Source organism: Podarcis filfolensis, assembly GCF_964270895.1.
Source record: "Podarcis filfolensis genome assembly, chromosome: 2".
Classification (NCBI taxonomy): Eukaryota; Metazoa; Chordata; class Lepidosauria; order Squamata; family Lacertidae; genus Podarcis; species Podarcis filfolensis.
The window spans coordinates 18,731,606-18,751,488 of NC_139605.1; the positions used below are offsets into that span (position 1 = coordinate 18,731,606).

A 19,883-nucleotide genomic window follows, 5' to 3' on the forward strand; every position below is an offset into this window, starting at 1 on the left:
AGCCACGTCACCATTGCTCCGAAATATGTGGTTAATCAGATCCAAGGCGACACAACCTGAAGATGCTCAGAGAGACACTTGAAATAAAAATAAAATAAAATATTGTCCAGTAGCACCTCCAACCAAGTTTGTTCTGGTATAAGCTTTCGTGTGCATGCACACTTCTTCAGAGAGATTCTTGAGATCATCTTGGGCCAGGATCAGACCCAACTCTAGTGCTCTTCTCTTCTCTTTCTTTCTTTCTTTTTGAATAACAAAGAGTTGGCCCTGGTGGGAGTGGCAGGGGGAAAGAACAGAAGTCAAATGCATGGATTCTAGGAGATTCCACTAGCACGATATACCTGGTGTGGGGAGTGGGGACTTTTTATGGATGTATTTTTAGTGGTAGGCTTCTTCTACTCAATAGGTTTTTTGGGGTGGGGTCCTTACCAAGTTCCCCATTCCCCGTCGTTGAAGTGGTTTCTTCCACCTCTAGCTTCACGCTCACTCTTCTCTCGGGACGCGAAGGCACTTTGCCCCCGTTTTTCTTCCGCCTTCATGAGGACTAGCCTCGCGCAAGTTCAGCATCCTTTGGTTTCTTCCACCCATCGCTCCCCCTTAAGTCGTTGGAGGCGTTGATGCTGCCGAGCTCCCCTTCCTTCCCCCCACTTGTAGGATTTTGTTTGGGGCTGGCGCTGGGAACGGGGGTAGTTGGTCAACCCAAGGAGCCAGTCCGCTTCACCGATCGCCTGTTGCAGAAATGCTGGAGCGAAGAGACGCAGCGAGTTCCGACGTCCAAAGTGGAAATTTTGCAAAGGCTGCAGGAGGTCCTGAGCGGAAAGATCTTGAGGTACAGCAGTGTTGGGGGACGTGGGCAAGCCTTCAGCTCTCTCTTTGGCCTGGGTGGCCTTCAGGAGGTTGAAATGGGCAGAAAATGAGACACTCTTAACCCAGCGACAGAACATCTGTTCTGCATTCAGTAGGTCTCATCTCCAGGCAGGGTTAGATTCTACTTCTGAAATCCAGGAGACCCAGAACTGCCAGTCTGTGTAGACAGTTACAAGGACCAATGGTCTAACTCCGTATAAAACATCTTTGGGAAGGCAAATTCCTGTCCCCTCAGCAGCAACCACACAATTTCACCCAATGAGTTGAAAAGTCAGTGGGATTGGGGTCAGATGGACTCAAGATTTCAGGCCCAAATCTGCCACCCCTTTTTTCTTGTCTCCAGAGAGTTTTGTGGCCGCTTTAAAAGACCAGCTGATTTATTACGACATAAACTTGTGTGTGATATTCTAAAAGGTAGATCTTTTTCTTGCCAATTGCATGTAGAAGTGGAGCCACGAGGCTCAAGTGCTTAAAAGCCCACATTCTAGCTGTGGTAGCTATTGTGGAATAATCAATCTGGAACAGAGGTGTGTAGTTGCATGTGTTTTGGCTAGTTGGTTTATTATTATTGGCCGCCTAGTCACTTTGTCTCTCTCTTCCCTACAGTTGAAATTTAGATTAACTCCTCACCGAAGGAACCCACGTTTGTTTATTTGTTTGTTTGTTTATATTAAATTTGTATACCTCCCTTCATCCGTGGATTTTAGGGCAGTTCACAGCAGCCATGATTAGTCTGCAAAATGCCAAATACATATATAACAATAAATAATAATAATAAATTATTATTTATACCCTGCGCTTCCCGGTTTAAAAACCAGGCTCAGGGCGGCTAACAGCAAATATAAAACACTGATTAAAATGCAACTTAAAAACAACATAAAATACAACTTAAATGCAGCATCAATGTCAATAAAATTCAAAAATTTGGGGGTCATTTTTTTGGGGGGGGACCCCAGTCAATAGACATCGAATGATCACCAGGGCTAACTGGCCAAGTTGGTCCTACTAGGGCCATCAAGGAGACCAGGGAAGAATTTAAATGGGGGGGTCCCAGAAAGGGTTTCTTCCTGGAAGAGGAAAGGGAAAAGGGAATAGAGGATCAGGCTAATTCAAATTGAAGGCCAAGCAGAATAGCTCTGTCTTACAGGCCCTGCGGAAGGAGATCAAGTCCTGCAGGGCCCTAGTCTCATGCGACAGAGCGTTCCACCAGGTCAGAGCAGTCACTGAAAAGGCCCTGGCCCTGGTGGAGGATAGTCTGGCTTCCTTAGGGCGCATTTCTTGGTGAATATTATCATCAACATCTTTATTGCTAATATTAGTGTAGCTGGGGTGCCCAGCCGTGAATGATATCTTCAGAAATCCAAAAATGAGGAATCATGGAATTGTAGAGTTGGAAGGGTACCAAGGGTCATCTAGTCCAACCCTCTGCAATGCCTCTTAAATTAAGTACACAGGAAGCTGCCTTTAAACTGAATCAGCCCATTGGTTGTCTAGCGCAGGATTGCCTACACTTACAGGAAGCAGCTCTTCAGATACGGAGTCTCTCTCAGCCCTGACTGGAAATGCAGGGCATTTGACCTTCTACCTGCCAAGCACTTGCCCTACTGCTCAGCTAAGGCCTTTCCTATTTTATTTTATTTTTTAATTTCAAAACCAATTTTTTTTTACAAACATCAAATTCAAAATCCATTTTCATTTTCTAATATAAGCCTATTACATAGATTACCTAAATTAAAATATATCTAATTGCTCTAGGCTTCCCTTTGGTATATGTAAATACAACGCCATTAACAAATTACATTATAAACGATATTATAGGTTCCCATAAACCTCCACTCCCCTTTACCCATGTGTGAATGTTGAATATTGAATTTTATTATTATGGTCACAGACCAGTCCTGGGTCACTTACAATATCAGGAAAATCATAAAACACAACAGGGATACATTGAATTGCAATTGGGTACAACAGACCCATGCGCAATCTCAATATTTTACTTCTTCCAACTTGTTGTGTTGTTATAATTTAACAATTATTCAGTTGATTCTATTATTATTATTTTCTTGCTTACCCCTGCATGTTTTACACATTCTCTATTAATATTTCAGTTCTGGAACCATGTTTTTTCATGTATTCCTTCACTCCATCCCACTCTCTAATTATTCTCTGATTTGGGTGGCCTCTAATAATTGCAGCCAATTTTACCATTTCTACAAACTCACAGAGTTTGTTTTGCCATTTTAATAGTGATGGGATTTTCTCCCCCTTCCAGTTTTTTGCAATCAATATTCTGGCAGCTGCTGTTGCATAAAGGAATACATTTTTCTTATCTTTGGGAGTGTCATTAGATATTAGGCCTAACAGAAAAGCCTCTGGCTTTTTTTTATAAATCTTAAATCTTCCTAACTGAGCTGCTGTTAAAGTTTTTCAATGTTTTATACACATTCCAAACTTAATCGCTCCACAAAATATTGGGCCGGGTGGCGGCGAAAAGAGAGGAAGCGGCGGGAATCTGGAATATCCAAAATTATATATATCCCAATTTGAGAGTGCAGAATATCATTCTCTTTCTGCAGATCAACTTCGATGAATCTCAGCCCCCAAGCGGCAGCAAAAAAATGGACACAGCTGCTGAGCAGCACCCTGGGGTAAGACAGGAGAGGAAGGGTGTGCAGGATCAAGGTTTCTGTGCACTGATTGGGGCTCATCTATGCTGTCATTCCATGCAGACAGTAAGCTTTCTGTACTTCCATTAATTATCTCTTCTCCATATGGTGGTCCTCTAAATCCCTGTTTTCCCATGCTTTCCTCTCTCCAGATTCTCTCATCTCCTAACCTTTTTCGCATATCCTTGGCATGAGAAAATCTGGATTGAAGGGGAGGGGTGTATATGGGAAGGCAGGGAATTCGGCAGAAAAATTGATGGGTGTGCAAGAAGCTTACTGGCCACATTAAAGGACAACATGGAGGAGCCCTTAGGGCTGGGCAATCACTGCAATGAACAAGTCAGACTATTGGTCCAGATAACTATCATCTATGGTGGTGCTGTGGTCTAAACCACAGAGCCTAGGGCTTGCCGATCAGAAGGTCGGTGGTTCGAATCCCTGTGACGGGGTGAGCTCCCGTTGCTCGGTCCCTGCTCCTGCCAACCTAGCAGTTCGAAAGCACGTCAAAGTGCAAGTAGATAAATAGGTACCGCTCCGGCGGGAAGGTAAACAGCATTTCCATGCGCTGCTCTGTTTTGCCAGAAGTGGCTTAGTCATGCTGGCCACATGACCCAGAAGCTGCCTGTGGACAAACGCTGGCTCCTTCGGCCTATAGAGTGAGATGAGCGTGCAACCCCAGAGTTGTCCACGACTGGACGTAACGGTCAGGGGTCCCTTTACCTTTACTAAATACCATCTAACTGGACTGGCAGTGGCTGTCCAGGATTCCAGGTAGGGAACACTCCCAGCCCTACCTAGAGATGCTAGAGGCAGAACCTTGGAGCTGCAGCCCTTCAGGTTTACTCAGAAGTAAGCTCCATGTAGTTCAAGGGGACTTATTCCCAGGCAAGCCTTAACAGGACTCGCATCTGAGTAGATTCATCTACGTAAGACAAAACACACAAGTTGTTTGTTCAGGACTGTGTGTCTCAGATAACACTGGTTGCTGGCCGCATTTTTCAGATCAGTGAACATGCTTTTGGATCAGGGCTATAGCCACTCTCTGCTCATGACTGCCATGTGTTTATATGGAGATCTGAACATAGTATATGCACCTAAACCTATATACAGCCTTCCATTTGTTTGGGCCAAAACTCCTATAAGCCCTCATGGTTGTCGTTGTTGTTGTTTTAAAGTTATTTATTTATACATTTCACTAATTTTACAATCATTTCGACATTTCAAAACTTGACTTCCTTTCCCCTCTTTCTGCGGTTCCTTAATTTTAATTGTAATATCTTTTGCATGTCCAAATTAACTTAATTCACTCACTTATTCATCTTCTTTAAATATATACTCTTATAAAACTGCAGGTTGTTAGAATGATCCTGCCAATGTTTTTATCTGTTAAATATTCAAGAAACCATTTCCATTCTTTTGTACAAGATTTGTTATCTTGATTTTTTTATTCTTCCGCTGGGGCTGATGGCAGTTGGGATCCAAGAAGTTCTAGAGGACGTTAGGTTGAGAGCAAGTCAACATTGGTAGGAAGTCAACAACATGCTTTTCTGATCATTCCATCAGTGCAAGCATTCCTCTCTGTGCCCTCTTCTGGGGGGTGTTTCGCTCCCCCCCCTTTACACACACCGAGAGAGAACAAATTTTGGGGGTACCAACTGGGGAGGAAGGAAACCCCATTGTGTAAGCAGAAATCCCTGCTCAGGGCTTCAGCCGTAGGGTTGTTAGCCAAGCAAGTCCTACCCAGATCGGAAGGTTGGCGGTTTGAATCCCCGCAATGGAGTGAGCGCCCGTTGCTTCTGTCCCAGCTTCTACAAACCTAGCAGTTCGAAAGCACACCAGTGCAAGTAGATAAATAGGTACCTCTGTGGCAGGAAGGTAAATGGTGTTTCCGTGCGCTCTGGTTTCCGTCACAGTGTCCCGTTGCACCAGAAGCGATTTAGTCCTGCTGGCCACATGACCCAGAAAGCTGTCTGTGGACAAACACTGGCTCCTTTGGCCTGAAAGCGAGATGAGCGCCCCAGCCCCATAGTCACCTTTGACTGGACTTAACCGTCCAGCCTGCACCTCTGAACTGTACACTGAACCAAGCCCACCTGGGTGTGGGAGGGAGATCTGGGCATTCTTCCCCTCCCACCACCTGCCCTTTGAAAACACAGTACTGATTTTTGGGCTCTTTTCCCTCTGCTTTAGGGGCCTACAATCTTTGAAGAGGTATCTGTGGTTCTCATGGAAGAAAAGGAGTTCACCTTGGACCCCCACCTGCTTGCCCTCAGTGGGAATAACATCCAGCAGTATTGCACCATGCTATCCTGGCTGGGTAAGTCTTGCATCTTCCAATAATAATAATAATAATAATAATAATAATAATAATAATAATAATAATTTATTATTTATACCCCACCCACCTGGCTGGGCTTCCCCAGCCACTCTGGGCGGCTTCCAACAAAATATTAAAAAACAGTAATGCATCAAACATTAAAAGCTTCCCTAAACAATTACAATTTATGAAGCATTTCTCCCTCCTGCTCTCCAGCCATACAGTTTGGTTTCACAACAATCCTGTGAGGTAGGTTAATTGGAGCGATCGTGGTTTTCCCCAGAGCCGAATTTAGGTTTGATGAGGCCCTAAGCTACTGAAGGTAATGGGGCCCTTTATATGTCCAGCTGCCCTTTGTCAACAACAAATTGTTGCAGGTTTTTTGTGTTGAATATATGCTATAGGGTAATTTATGGACCTAATAGGTATCTAAAGCCATTTGCACATGCAGAATGTAGGCACCTTATATATAGAAATTAGCAAACCAGTGATATTTTAGGGAGCAGGCTAGCAAGCGGGGCCCATGACTTACATCATAGAAGCCTACACAACACAAAACACTGTTGCTGTATGTAGGTTTTATTTTATTTGTTTTTTTATCTTATATTTTGGAAATGTACATCCAGTCCCCCCCCCATTTTTGAGGGGGGGCCAAGAGAGTGGGGCCCTAAGCTGTAGCTTGTTTAGATTATATGTAAATCTGGCACTGGTTTTCCCACAGCTACCCTGCAAACTTCATCATTAGCAGGATTGTAGATGCAGCTATTATTATTATTATTATTATTATTATTATTATTATTATCCACCACTTCATGTTTCAGTGAAGTCTCTAAGCTCTTTGCAACATTATAAAAACGTCACAAATGCATATAAAAATACAATTTAAAACATCCACACTTAAAAGCGGTACAGAGCAATTGGATGAAAACGTCTTTTAAAGCATTGATATAAGCCAGGGGTCAGCAAGGTTTGCCTTGCCTGGGCCAGTTCACTCCAGTGGAGATCCCTCCCTGGGCCAGATCGTGACTGTGCCTGCGTTTTCCGGCATCTATGTCTGCGCAGACACGATTTCTGGCGCCGCAGAAGTGAGTCACCGCACCGCGCCGGTTTAGTGCAGTGCGCAGGGACTCGCCGAGCAGGCGACTCGGTTCAGGGGCAGCTCGTGGGGCAGTTAAATGACCCCCATGGACTGCTTGTGCCCCATGGGCCTTAGGTTGCCGACCCCTGATATAAACTAAAAAGTGGTCTTCCCCAGGCACCGAGGGTTCTTGGTGATTTTGCTGCCCATTGTAGCAAATGGCATGCTGTATGGTTTTTAAAATGTATTGTTGCAGGCATGTCATGGACCCGTCCCCCAATAAAGCTCATGGACCCCTGGGAACCCCTGAACCTAGAAAAACTAACATATAGGGAGCATAGTAACTCCTGCCAGGTGTTACAGGAATTTAAGTATAGGTTTGGGGGGTTGTCCCACCAGCAGATATCATGCACATGCAGCCCACTACCAAAATCAGCACAATCACTTTTGTGACTTTTGTGATTTGTCCCCACAAAACACTTCATCATAGTTTCTTCCTATCTATTCAAAGAGCCTCTGCTGCACACTACCAAATGCAACAATTCACTGATAAATGTATCTATGTACTGGCTCACTCGGGACGCGGGTGGCGCTGTGGTCTAAACCACAGAGCCTAGGGCTTGCCCATCAGAAGGTGGGCGGTTTGAATCCCCGTGACTGGGTGAGCTCCCGTTGTTCGGTCCCTGCTCCTGCCTACTTAGCAGTTCGAAAGTGCGTCAAAGTGCAAGTAGATAAATAGGTACCACTCCAGCAGGAAGGTAAACGGCGTTTCCGTGCGCTGCTCTGGTTTGCCAGAAGTGGCTTAGTCATGCTGGCCACATGACCCAGAAGCTGTAAGTCTAAAGAACGCGATGAGCGCCGCAACCCCAGAGTCGTCTGCGACTGGACCTAACGGTCAGGGGGTCTGTTTACCTTTACTAACTCTCATCTACCTGGACTGGCAGTGGCTGTCAGTCCAGGATTTCAGTAAGGGTCAGGGGTCCATTTACCCTTTACCTTTACTGGCTCACTGGGAAAACTTCAGAAATTCATATAGACACGTGAGCTCAGCTACTCAGCAGCCCCTCTGCCTGAGTGATAATTCCTGGCATCCTGATACCTGAATGCCAGACAGGTAGCCATTCCAGAAATAACAAACCCAGATGAAGACAAAAGGGTGTGATTAACTTGGTTGGGAAACAGGGAAATGTCAATATCTCTTTTGTTACACTTGATGGGTGTTTGGTGGAGGGCAAGGAGAACCACGGGGCAGGGTCCAGGATGCTCAGATTACTGCCACCAGACCTCCCCTTTCATGATGTAACCATGATGTATTAGTGATGTACAGTGGTGCCTCGCAAGACGAAATTAATTCGTTCCGCAAGTTTTTTCTTCTTGCGAGTTTTTCGTCTTGCGAAGCACGGTTTCCCATAGGAATGCATTGAAAATCAATTAATGCGTTCCTATGGAGACCGCTTGCCAGGCTGGCGGTGCAGAGAAGGGCTTTTCTCCCCACCGCCAGCCTTCAGGACAGGTCCGGGAACAGAGGGGAAGGCGCGCAGCGCTTCTCCTCTGTTCCCGGGGCTTGCGGTGGGAGGAGGGTTTTTCCTCCCCACCGCCAACATTCAGAACAGCATTCTGAATGTTGGCGGTGGGAAGGAAAACCCTCCTCCCACCGCAAGTCTTCAGGACAGCCATCCGAAGGCTGGCGCGGGGAGAAGGTCTCTCCGCCCCACCGCCAGCCTTCGGAGGAGCCTTCCGAAGGCTGGCGCGGGGAGGAGGTCTCTCCGCCCCACCGCCAGCCTTCGGAGGAGGTCCGAGGACAGTGGGGAAGACGCGCTGCACTTCCCCGCTGTCCTGGAGATTTCCCTATGGGCTTTCGTCTTGCGAAGGAAGCCCATAGGGAAATTCGTTTTGCGAAGCGCCTCCAAAACGGAAAACCCTTTCGTCTAGCGGGTTTTTCGTCTTGCGAGGCGTTCGTCTTGCGGGGCACCACTGTAGTTGGGGGGGGTGTAACATGGGGATTAGCAGCTAATAAAAGTTTGAGGGCTCTTTTGTTTGGGGCTTCCATCTTGTTCCACCTTGTGGCAGGTGGGAGTCCTGTTGAGACAGTCTTCAATAAAGACTAAGCCTACTGGCTGCTGTTTTGCTCTGGTATTCCTGGCTGGTGTCCTTGTTTTTTGTCCAAGGGAGCCCTCAGATTTCTCCGTTAACAGTTGTCAACATTAGTGCAGCAAAGACAACCAACCCCACCCACCAAATATAAAAGCATGTCTTTTCATAAGCAGTGGGCATCACTCTCACTTTCATAGAATCATAGAATCATAGAGTTGGAAGAGACCACAAGGGCCATCGAGTCCAACCCCCTGCCAAGCAGGAAACACCATCAGAGCACTCCTGACATATGGTTGTCAAGCCTCTGCTTAAAGACCTCCAAAGGAGGAGACTCCACCACACTCCTTGGCAGCAAATTCCACTGTACTGGAGATGCAGAAAAGCTGCAGGAATATGCGTGGATATCAGAGAGTAAGAAGGTTCTTTCTCCCCATGACAAATCAAGAAAAGGAAGCCACGATCCATAATGAATGGGAAAAAATGTTTAAAAGTACTCCCTCCCCCAACAAAAAAACCCAGAGTCCTTTTCTGTTGGGGATAATTCAGACTGAAATTTCCAGAGGTCAAAAAAGGTTATTTACGTATGCCATTACTGCGGCCCGTGTTTTGTTAGCCCAAAAATGGAAAAGGAAGGAGGTCGCAACCAAAGAAGAGTTGGCAATTTAGGCTGACAGAATATGCTCAGCTTGCAGACTTAACATATAGAACAAGAAGAACAAACGTTTAGAGAAGATTGGAAGACGTTTATTGAATATATGGGAAATAACTGTGTACAGCTGAAAGCCCTGGCAGCATTCAGATAAATTCAACAGTGTAAATAAGTTACGATGGATGTCATAATGGAATATTGAATGGTATTGTTTCTGTAAAATATGCAGGGATTTATGATATGTAAAATGAACCATGGAAAGGGCAGAAGGGAAGTCATCGATATCTTAAGGATGTAAAAATGTGTACTTTAAATTGTAAAACAGAGAATTTAATTTTAAAAAATTATGTATATAAAAAGCAAGCCACAAGAATAAGTGGTGCAAATTCACGCTAAGCGTATTGACTCAGAAGTAAGCCCTCTTTGAAATTAGTTGGTCATTTCTTGCCAAATATTCACAGATGTTAGGTTTTTAAAAAATGTAATCCAGCAATATTATATTTTTAAACTAGGTCATTTCTCAGTTTGGGGGCAGGTAGAAGTTATAGCTGACAACATCTCTGAGGGCACCAGGTTGGGGGGTGCTAACCAGCAGCTGTTCCCCATGGTTTCAGGCTCAGATATTTCTCATCACCTGCTACTCCTAGACCCCTTAGCTGAAGATGATAGGAATTGAACATTTGACATTTTCAGTGAAAAGCATGTGGTCTGCCGCTAAGCTATGTCTGCTGTAGCAGAGAGTGAGCTGAATCTCGCCTAAGATTTTTGTTCTCTCCCTTTGCTCTCTGGCTGAACAGAATTGAAGAATCCCAAGCCTGAAATTTACTTTGAGATGGAACAAGGCCTCACGTTGCCCCTCTCGCTGGCCCATATTGTCGAGGAGTTTGAGATTTTGCCGTGCTTATCCCAAGGTGAGGAATGGCGTGTTCGTCCCTGAACAAAGCGGCTGAGCAGGTCGCCCACATTACAGATGAGGAGAGTGAGGTAGAAATGCATAGATGCCTAATTGTTCCACACTGAGAATTGATTCAAATGGACAGAGAATATTTGGTACAGTCCAGTCCTCCCAGAGCTGTACAGTGGTACCTCAGGTTACAAACGCTTCAGGTTACAGATGCTTCAGGTTACACACCCTGCTAACCCAGAAATTGTACCTCGGGTTAAGAACTTTGCTTCAGGATGAGAACAGAAATTGTGCAGCAGCAGCGGGAGGCCCCATTAGCTAAAGTGGTACCTCAGGTTAAGAACAGTTTCAGGTTAAGAACGGACCTCCGGAACGAATTAAGTTCTTAACCCGAGGTACCACTGTACTACTGCAAGAGGTTTGCTTGTACAGTGGTGCCCTGCAAGACGAATGCCTCGCAAGACGGAAAACCCGCTAGACGAAAGGGTTTTCCGTTTTGGAGGTGCTTCACAAAACGAATTTCCTATGGGCTTGCTTCGCAAGACGAAAATGTCTTGCGAGTTCCTGCGGGGTTTTTTTCCTCCCCCCCCCCTTTTTCTAAGCCGATAAGCCGCTAAAAGCCGCTAATAGCGCTAATCCGCTAATCCGTCAATGGGCTTGCTTCGCAAGACGAAAAAACCGCTAGACGAAGAGACTCGCAGAACGGATTCTTTTCGTCTTGCGAGGCACCACTGTAATTTGTAATGATAGCAAGTGGTACCAGGGTGTGTCGCAAACATGTTACAATTAAAACAGCTACAGCTTAAATCATAAAATAAAATCACAAACAACCAAGGGCAAAGTAGCGAAACAAACAGGTTGGTGCGAGGATTAACGTATTTGAACATTCACCTTTATAATAAGAACGCCCTGCACACAGAAATATAGCAGGTCAGGGTGAAGGCAAGGCCAGAGCCCATTTCCATTTGTGTGTGCTTGTGCAAATGTGTGCAAAGTAACCCTTAGGGTTCTTTGCACCTTTTATAATTCTGCAATTTTTTAAAAAAGTCTAAACAAGACTACTGTGTAGACACCCTCATTAATTTCAATAGGTCTATGCTGAGTGGGACTATCAGGAATCCTTGAGCTATTATTGCCTTCTGGATGGAAAGGAGAGCAGTTGAAAGAGCTGGGTATGTTTAGCCAAAGATTTAAGGCAGGTGTGTTGGGGAACCTTTGACCCTCCAGATGTTGCTGAACTCCAACGCCCATCAGTCCTAGCAAGCATGGCAAGGGATGATGGGAGTCGTAGTCCAGCAACATCTATGAGCAGCGTTTCCCAGACTTAGGTCTCCAGCTGTTTTTGGACTACAACTCCCATCATCCCTAGCTAACAGGACCAGTGGTCAGGGATGATGGGAATTGTAGTCCAAAAACAGCTGGTGACCCAAGTTTGAGAAACGCTGATCTAGAGGGCTGACCCCAGACCTGATTTAAGGAGAGACATGGTCTTCAAGTATCTAAAGCAGCGATAGGCAAACTAAGGCCCGGGGGCCGGATCCGGTCCAATCGCCTTCTAAATTAAGCCCACAGACGGTCCAGGAATCAGCGTGTTTTTACATGAGTAAAATGTTTCCTTTTATTTAAAATGCATCTCTGGGTTATTTGTGGGGCCTGCCTGGTGTTTTTACATCAATAGAATGTGTGTTTTTATTTAAAATGCATCTCTAGGTTATTTGTAGAGCATAGGAATTCATTCATATTTTTTTCCCAAAATATAGTCTGGCCCCCCACAAGGTTTGAGGGACAGTAGACCGGCCCCCTGCTGAAAAAGTTTGCTGACCCCTGATCTAAAGAATTGTTTTCAGTGGCTCCAAAGGGTGGGCCTAGAACTAACAGGTGGAAATGGAAAGCAAGCAAATTTTGGCTCGAAAATGGGAAGAGCTGTTCATCCGTGGAAGAGAGGCTGCCATGGGAGGTGATAATGGATCCTTCATCACTGGTGGTATTTAAGCAGAGATTGTCACAGGGATGCCATAGTTTCAGATTCCTGTGCTGGGCAGAGGGCTGGACTACATTAGGGGTGGAGAACCCAACAAATGCTGCCGAACTACAACTCCCATCATCCCTGGTCATTGACCAGGTTGGCTGAGACTCATGGGAGCTGCGGTCTGACAACCTCTGGAGGGCCACAGCTTTCCTCTCCCTCATCCAGCTCCCCTACTGTTATACATTTTGTGTGTTAATAGGCAGATCTGCCTCTGGCATGCTTTATGCCCAAGGCTGGATTCTTGCTCTGTTTTCAGAACTGGGTCATGCTGACTCACTCCTGTATTCCTTGTTCTCCAAGCAGACAACAGGACACCGCAGACCTCGGAGCCCGAATCCCCGCAGCAGGAGAGTGCTGCCGTGCCGCTGGTACGGCTGCAGTATAATTTTGTGCCCAAATTGGAAGGAGGCGTCCTCCAGGGGAAACCTTCGGCCGGCAGGACCGCTTCAGAGATCCAGCAGGGGACCGGCCTTCAGGCAAGAAGGAGCGATGAGCCCGTTTTCTCTGGAAAAAACCCTGGCAAGCTTCCAGAGGCGCCGAGAGATCATTCCGATGGGGAAGGCCTGGTGGGACGTTTACAGCAGGAAGGCTCCCGGCAGCTGACTGCAATGTGTTTTGCCGCAGCGACCGTTTCGCAGGGATCTGAGCAGAGCAAGGCCCGAGATGTTGCTGGGCCGAACCTGCTTCTGAGAAAGGGAGGGCATCGCTGCGATGGCACCGCTGAAGAACCCACCATCCACGCGAGGAAAGGAACTTCTTGCCTCTGCGGCAATGCCAGGGAAGGCATCGATGAGCCACTGTCTTTCCAGATTCGTGAGGGTGCTTGTGTCAGAGAGGGATCTTTTTTGGGTCCCAGAGAGGGAGGCAAACCCACTCGGAAGCTAAACCCCACTGCCCCCTCTGAGCCGACCCACAAAGGTAGACCCCCTGTTAGTTTTTGCGCAGCCAGCCTTTCCGCACCCCAGAAAACCTTCACAGGTGAGCGGCAGAAACTCTTCAGCCCACTTGGCCTCCAGGGCCTTCCCAGCCCGGCAGGAGACATGGTAGAAAAACCATTCAAGTGTCCTGACTGCGGGAAGGGCTTCTTGCACCGATCAAGCATTTCCAGACACCAGAACCTGCATTGCCTGGGCACCCTGCCTCATCAAAAGAGCCCCTGTGGGGAGAAGTCCCTTCGTGGCCCTGGCGGTGGGATGGGCTTGATCAAAAGAAAGCAATGCAGCGCTTGCAAGCAACTCTCCTTCCCAGCTCCGGGGGTTCAGAAGAACCGGGCAGCTGGCGAGAAACCTTTCCGCTGCCCCGACTGCGGCAACACGTTCACCGAGAAGTTTTCGATGATCAGGCACCAGTTACTGCACCAAAGCGAGAAGCCCTTCAAGTGTCCCTCCTGCGACAAAAGCTACACCCAGAGGTGCCATTTGACGAGGCACCAACGGATGAAGCACAAGACGATTGCCTGATATCAGAGGGCAGCTTTGGCCCTGTGTCCTTTCGTTGTGGAGCTCGTGAGAATTGTCCATGTGAGGATATAGTTCCGTTCCACCTTAAAAGGAACAGGCATGACTGTTGTGTGTCACATGCCTGTCTCCGCGGCTTCCCACTTTGTGGAGTTGAAACATATACTGTCATGTGATAGACAACAACCCCATGACTGCAACCACGGAGCAGGAATTCTAACAGTCCAGGGAATGCAGCTCTCTTTTCTTCACTACCAGAGTGGAGGGCATGAATACTTTCATCAGAGTCCTCCAGCCTGAGCCTGGCCTTCCTGAGATCAGGGGAAGGAGGCCTTCCTGGAGGGCCCTGGACCTCAACTCCCATCAGCCTCAGCCAGCATGGCCAGCAGTCAGGGATGGTGGGAGCTGCAGTCCAGCAAATGTCCAGAGGGCCAGAGATGCCTGCCTCTGATCATTGCTAGCATCCTTCAATCTCTGCTTAGTTACTTTCTTTTGTGTGTGGGGGGGGGGGAGAAGTCAAGGAAGCCGTCCATCAACCTGCCAGAAACAGCATCCGTTCACTTCGAGGCTGATCTGGGCCCTCTAAACTTTGGGATTATTTTCCTCTCCGAGGCAGGAGGCTTCTGATATTCAGAAGAAGCAGGAAACTGGGGCTTGTTATCAGCCACGAACAATGAAACTTCCTTCTCTCACATGCAAAGACCCCTGAAGAGCACGCAGTGCTCACACGCTCATTCCCATCACAACAAATAACAACGCCAGCTGTTGTGCTTTGGTCCCAAAGGGCCAGAGAAGCACTCTAGCAAGTGCCACATAATTACAATAATTGTGCTTTCAGATCTGCAGAGGAGACCCGTCACCCAAGCCCACGGATGAACATAGCTCAAGGGATAGTAATACAGGGAGGACTTTAGCCCTTCCATGGAGCTGTCACTCACAGTTGGCTCCTTCCTTACTGAGTTTCAGGCAAGGCCTGAAAGCACCCCTCTTTAAGCCAGACGGGTGCTGTTTGTTTTTTTATTAGAATTTCTGCATTTTTTTTAATGGTTTGTATTCTTTAATACCAGGACTTCTTAGTTTGCATTTTACTGTTTTATCGTGTACGTTGCTATTTTAACTGGAGGGATGCGTAAAATCCCCTGGGTTCTTTCTTTTTTTGATGAAGGGTAGTTAAAACACTGTAAACAAATAAATATTTTGAACACACAAGCCTGGCACAGATGCTTAAGCGCAAAGTCAAGACTCAGTCAACTACTGTTCTGGCTGTAATGAGTGTAACTTATATTAATAATAATAATAATAATAATAATAATTTATTTATACCCTGCCCATCTGGCTGGATTTCCCCAGCCACTCTGGGCAGCTTCCAACAGAATATTAAAATACAATAGTCTATTAAACATTAAAAGCTTCCCTAAACAGGGCTGCCTTCAGATGTCTTCTAAAAGTCTGGTAGGGCATTCCACAGGGCGGGTGCCACTACCGAGAAGGCCCTCTGCCTGGTTCCCTGTAATTTGGCTTCTCCCAGTGAGGGAACTGCCAAAAGGCCCTCGGCACTGGACCTCAGCGTCCGGGCAGAACAATGGAGATGGAGACGCTCCTTCAGGTATTTAAAGAAAAGGAAAGGGAAAATGGTACGCTGCGGGAAGACAGAATGGCTCGTCAAAATTCAAGCTGTTTCCTGATGACCTGATAAAAGTCTGTGGATGTTAGAACCACACACACACAAAAACCCCTTAAAGGCAGCCTTTCCCAGTGCTGGCTGGGGCAGATAGGAGTTGTAGTCAAAAACTCCAGGAGGGCGTCAGGTTGGCAAAAGCTGCCTTAAAGGTTAAAGGCTGTGTGAGCAATGAACCTATTACTATAAGATCCAGGCTCCACACCTAGTGTGGCCAAACCGGCCATTACTTCCCTAAATCTGCCTCTGTCTGGAGCCCCTCAACCAGCAGGACCCCAGTGCAGCGGCCACTGCCCGCTAGCAAGAATCACTGCAACTGGTATTCAGAGGCACAGAGCCTCTGGTTACTGTTGTAAACAAAATCTGCCCTTTTTCCTTTATGGGGTATCCAAGAGCCCGTACAGAGTCCTTATGTGGGTTCCCTGTTGGTAGGAGAAAATAACAGAGGCCAACCAGAGAATATTGAGAAGCAAAGCAGCTAGTAAGCCTGATCTTTATTAAAGCTGTTGCAACAGGGTTGCTCCCCTCACACAGGAGGACAGAGGACCCAGTACCAAGGTCTGCCTCCCCTTATAGAGACATTTTAAATTCCCTGCCCTGGAGCTCAGGACCACCCCTCCATACATCATACATACATCACAGAAGGGGCGTAACCCAAGACCACCCCCACAAACATCACAGAAAAAGCGGTCTACAACAGAAATTTGAATGTTGTTTTTCCTGTCTGCCAGGTTATCTGATAATGCCTTATCTGATTGCCTTTCCTGGTAGTCTGGCGATTCCTTTGAAATGGTGATTACTAAATTCCTGTAACAAGGAAGGGTTTTTTTTCACCTCCTCCCTCCTTGCATAGAAACATTTGGTCAGCTTGGGAGTCAAAATGGTTTCAGGACTGTCTTCCTGTGCTGCTTCAGACGTGTGGTTTATATATTTATGTACGTGTTTGCTTGGTACATTTATGAACATTTATTATATATCTAAGACCTTAAAATTCTTATAACAGAAACATTAGTTAAGAAAGTAAAATATTTGGGGGTTAATATGACTGCTAAGAATTTAAATTTATTTAAAGATAACTATGAGAAATGTTGGATAGAAGTGAAAAAAGATTTGGAAATATGGTCAAATTTGAAGCTTTCCCTGTTGGGTCGAATTGCAGCTATAAAGATGAATGTATTGCCAAAAATGTTATTTCTGTTTCAATCATTGCAAATTTTGGATAAGATGGATTGTTTCAAGAAGTGGCAGAGAGACGTTTCCAGATTTGTCTGGCAGGGCAAGAAGCCTAGAATAAAATTTAAAATCTTAACTGACACAAAGGAAAGAGGTGGATTTGCCCTGCCAGACCTTAAACTTTATTATGAATCAGCAGCATTCTGCTGGTTGAAAGACTGGCTGCTTCTTGAGAACACAGACATTTTGGACCTAGAAGGTTTTAACAACGTTTTTGGATGGCATGCATATTTGTGTTACGACAAGGTTAAAGCACATAAAGCATTTAAAAACCATATTGTCAGGAAAGCATTGTTCAATGTCTGGATAAGATACAAAGATTTACTTGAAAATAAAACCCCAAGGTGGTTGTCACCAATGGAAGCGAAGGCTCAGAAAAAGCTCAATATGGAGGCCAAATGGCCGAAATATTGGGAAATATTGGAACAAGAAGGAGACAAATTGGAATTGCAGAGTTTTGAGAAATTAAAAGATAAAGTGCGAGACTGGCTTCATTATTATCAAATAAGAGAGGCCTATAATTTGGATAAAAAAATTGGCTTCCAGGTGGAAAAATCAAAATTGGAAACAGAACTGTTAGATCCCAAAACTAAGATACTTTCAAGAATGTATAACTTGCTGTTAAAATGGAATACGCAGGATGAAACGGTTAAATCTGCTATGATCAAATGGGCACAAGATATTGGTCACAACATTATGTTTGCTGACTGGGAACAGTTGTGGACCGCCGGTATGAAATTTACGGCATGTAATGCCTTAAGAGAGAATATTATGAAAATGATTTACAGGTGGTACATGACACCAGTCAAGCTTGCAAAAATATATCATTTGCCCGATAATAAATGTTGGAAATGTAAAGAAAATGAAGGTACATTCTTTCACCTTTGGTGGACGTGCCCAAAGATTAAGGCTTTCTGGGAGATGATATATAATGAAATGAAAAAGGTATTTAAATATACCTTCCTGAAGAAAGCAGAGGCCTTTCTCCTGGGCATAGTCGGCCAATTGGTGCCAAAGAAGGATAGAACTTTTTTTATGTATGCAACAACAGCAGCAAGAATACTTATTGCAAAGTATTGGAAGACACAAGAGTTACCCACCCTGGAAGAGTGGCAGATGAAGGTGATGGATTATATGGAATTGGCAGAAATGACTGGCAGAATCCGAGACCTGGGAGAAGAGTTGGTGGAAGAAGATTGGAAGAAATTTAAAGACTACCTTCAGAAACACTGTAAAATTAATGAATGTTAAAATGATGTTGGACTGAAAATAAGTGGCATTAGCAACAAAGTTAATAAGAATATGCAAAAATGAATTGATAAATGGATGAAAATATAGAGTTATAATATGTTAAGATATAGAGTTAAGATAAACGAAAGAGGGTAAGGATTTGCTGATTTGATTATTTAAATGGGAATACAAAAAGGGGAGGTGTGAGGAGGCCAAGGAAACAAGCTAATGAGTTTAAAGTTACTAAAAACAGATTTGTTTTTTAATTCTTTTTTATCTATTTGTTTTTTGTATTTTGTATTTTTATTCCTCTTTTTTCTCTTTTATGTATTTTTCTATGTCTTCTTTTTTGTATCTTTTTCTTTCTATGTGACTTTTTTCTATTTTGTAAACTTATGTTTCTGTAAAATCTCAATATATATATATATTTTTTAAAAAATTCTTATAACATTACAACAGCCACCATGGTTAATATTTTATTTATTTACCGTATTTATAGCCCACCGTTCCTCCAAGGCGGTGTACCCGGTTCTCCTCGTTTTATCTTCATAACAATCCTGTGAGGTAGGTTAATTCTATTGTAAGAAATATATTGGAAAACCAAAAAGAAACAAGTCCTAGCGGTGCTTGATTTATAACACAGAACACAACTACTTCATAATATAATCACAGGGCATTCAGAAAGTATAAAACAGCGCAGCTACCTACGTTCATGAATCATTCCCAAAATATAATTATAAATGAGCCTCATATATATGTACCTTAAGTATGTATACAAACTCAATGGGAGGTGTAAGCCTACTTTTGCCAGGTAACCTCATTTATATTGGGTTGTAATTCTCATCTCATCAACACAAAGAAACCTTTCTCTCTCCCCCCCCGAGTTTTCATATTTGTAAGAGTGGAAAATCCCCGTTCACAACAATATGTCATGGAGAACTGTAGAAAAATAGCTAACACTCTTGAAGAGAGGTGTGGGTCCTCTTTACGGTTGTGTATCCAACAAATTCTTTTGATATACCGTACTAGGGTTGCCATATTTCAAAAACCAAAACTCCTGACACCCGCCAAATTGTTGAGCTTTTTAAACCCAAATTGTCGCGCTTTTGGGGGTCAACCTGCCAAAAGTAGTGGTTTTAAGCTTTAGCAGCCGTTTCCAATTATTTTCCCATCGCGTTGCCATACATCCGAGGTGGCAAAAATACCCTCTGACGTGGTTTTTACACCCAGAAACCAGGACATACCAGGAATTTTCCTGACTTATAATAATAATAATATATTATTTATACCCTGCCCATCTGGCTGGGTTTCCCCAGCCACTCTTGGCGGCTTCCAACAAATATTAAAATACAATGGTCTGTTAAACATTAAAAGCTTCCCTAATCAGGCAAGCCTAGATATAATGTAGCACCCTGCTTGTGGTTAACGCTTAGCTGGAATGAAATATTCAACGCAGCAATAGAGAAATTAAAATAATAATTTATTTGTCAGACAAATAAATGATAGGCACAGTGGTATATGGTTACCAAAGCTCTGCCTATCCTCCAGCCCTGATGGCCAGCACTTATATTTCCTCAACCCAGCCCCCTTGCTCCTCCTTTGGCTGCCTCTGTCCAATCAGCCTGGTTGAAATTCCTATTGGCTGTTTGCTAGAACCAATCATAAAAGATACACCCATTTC

General features: G+C 44.8%; 1 protein-coding gene and 1 long non-coding RNA gene across 2 annotated transcripts; both read left to right on the forward strand.

The window, feature by feature from the left end:
* Positions 1-506: 506 nt before the first annotated feature.
* LOC310756831 (uncharacterized protein) lies at positions 507-15,267 on the forward strand. Its single transcript, XM_083601668.1, has 5 exons — positions 507-829; positions 3,444-3,515; positions 5,724-5,850; positions 10,469-10,582; positions 12,908-15,267. The coding sequence occupies exons 1-5, from the start codon at positions 740-742 to the stop codon at positions 14,062-14,064; spliced, it is 1,560 nt and encodes a 519-aa protein (XP_083457794.1). The 5' UTR covers positions 507-739; the 3' UTR covers positions 14,065-15,267.
* On the forward strand, positions 8,248-8,910 carry LOC310757514. The gene is made up of 2 exons (XR_014545285.1): positions 8,248-8,628; positions 8,689-8,910. It is a non-coding gene; the product is annotated as an uncharacterized lncRNA (long non-coding RNA).
* Positions 15,268-19,883: the final 4,616 nt, after the last annotated feature.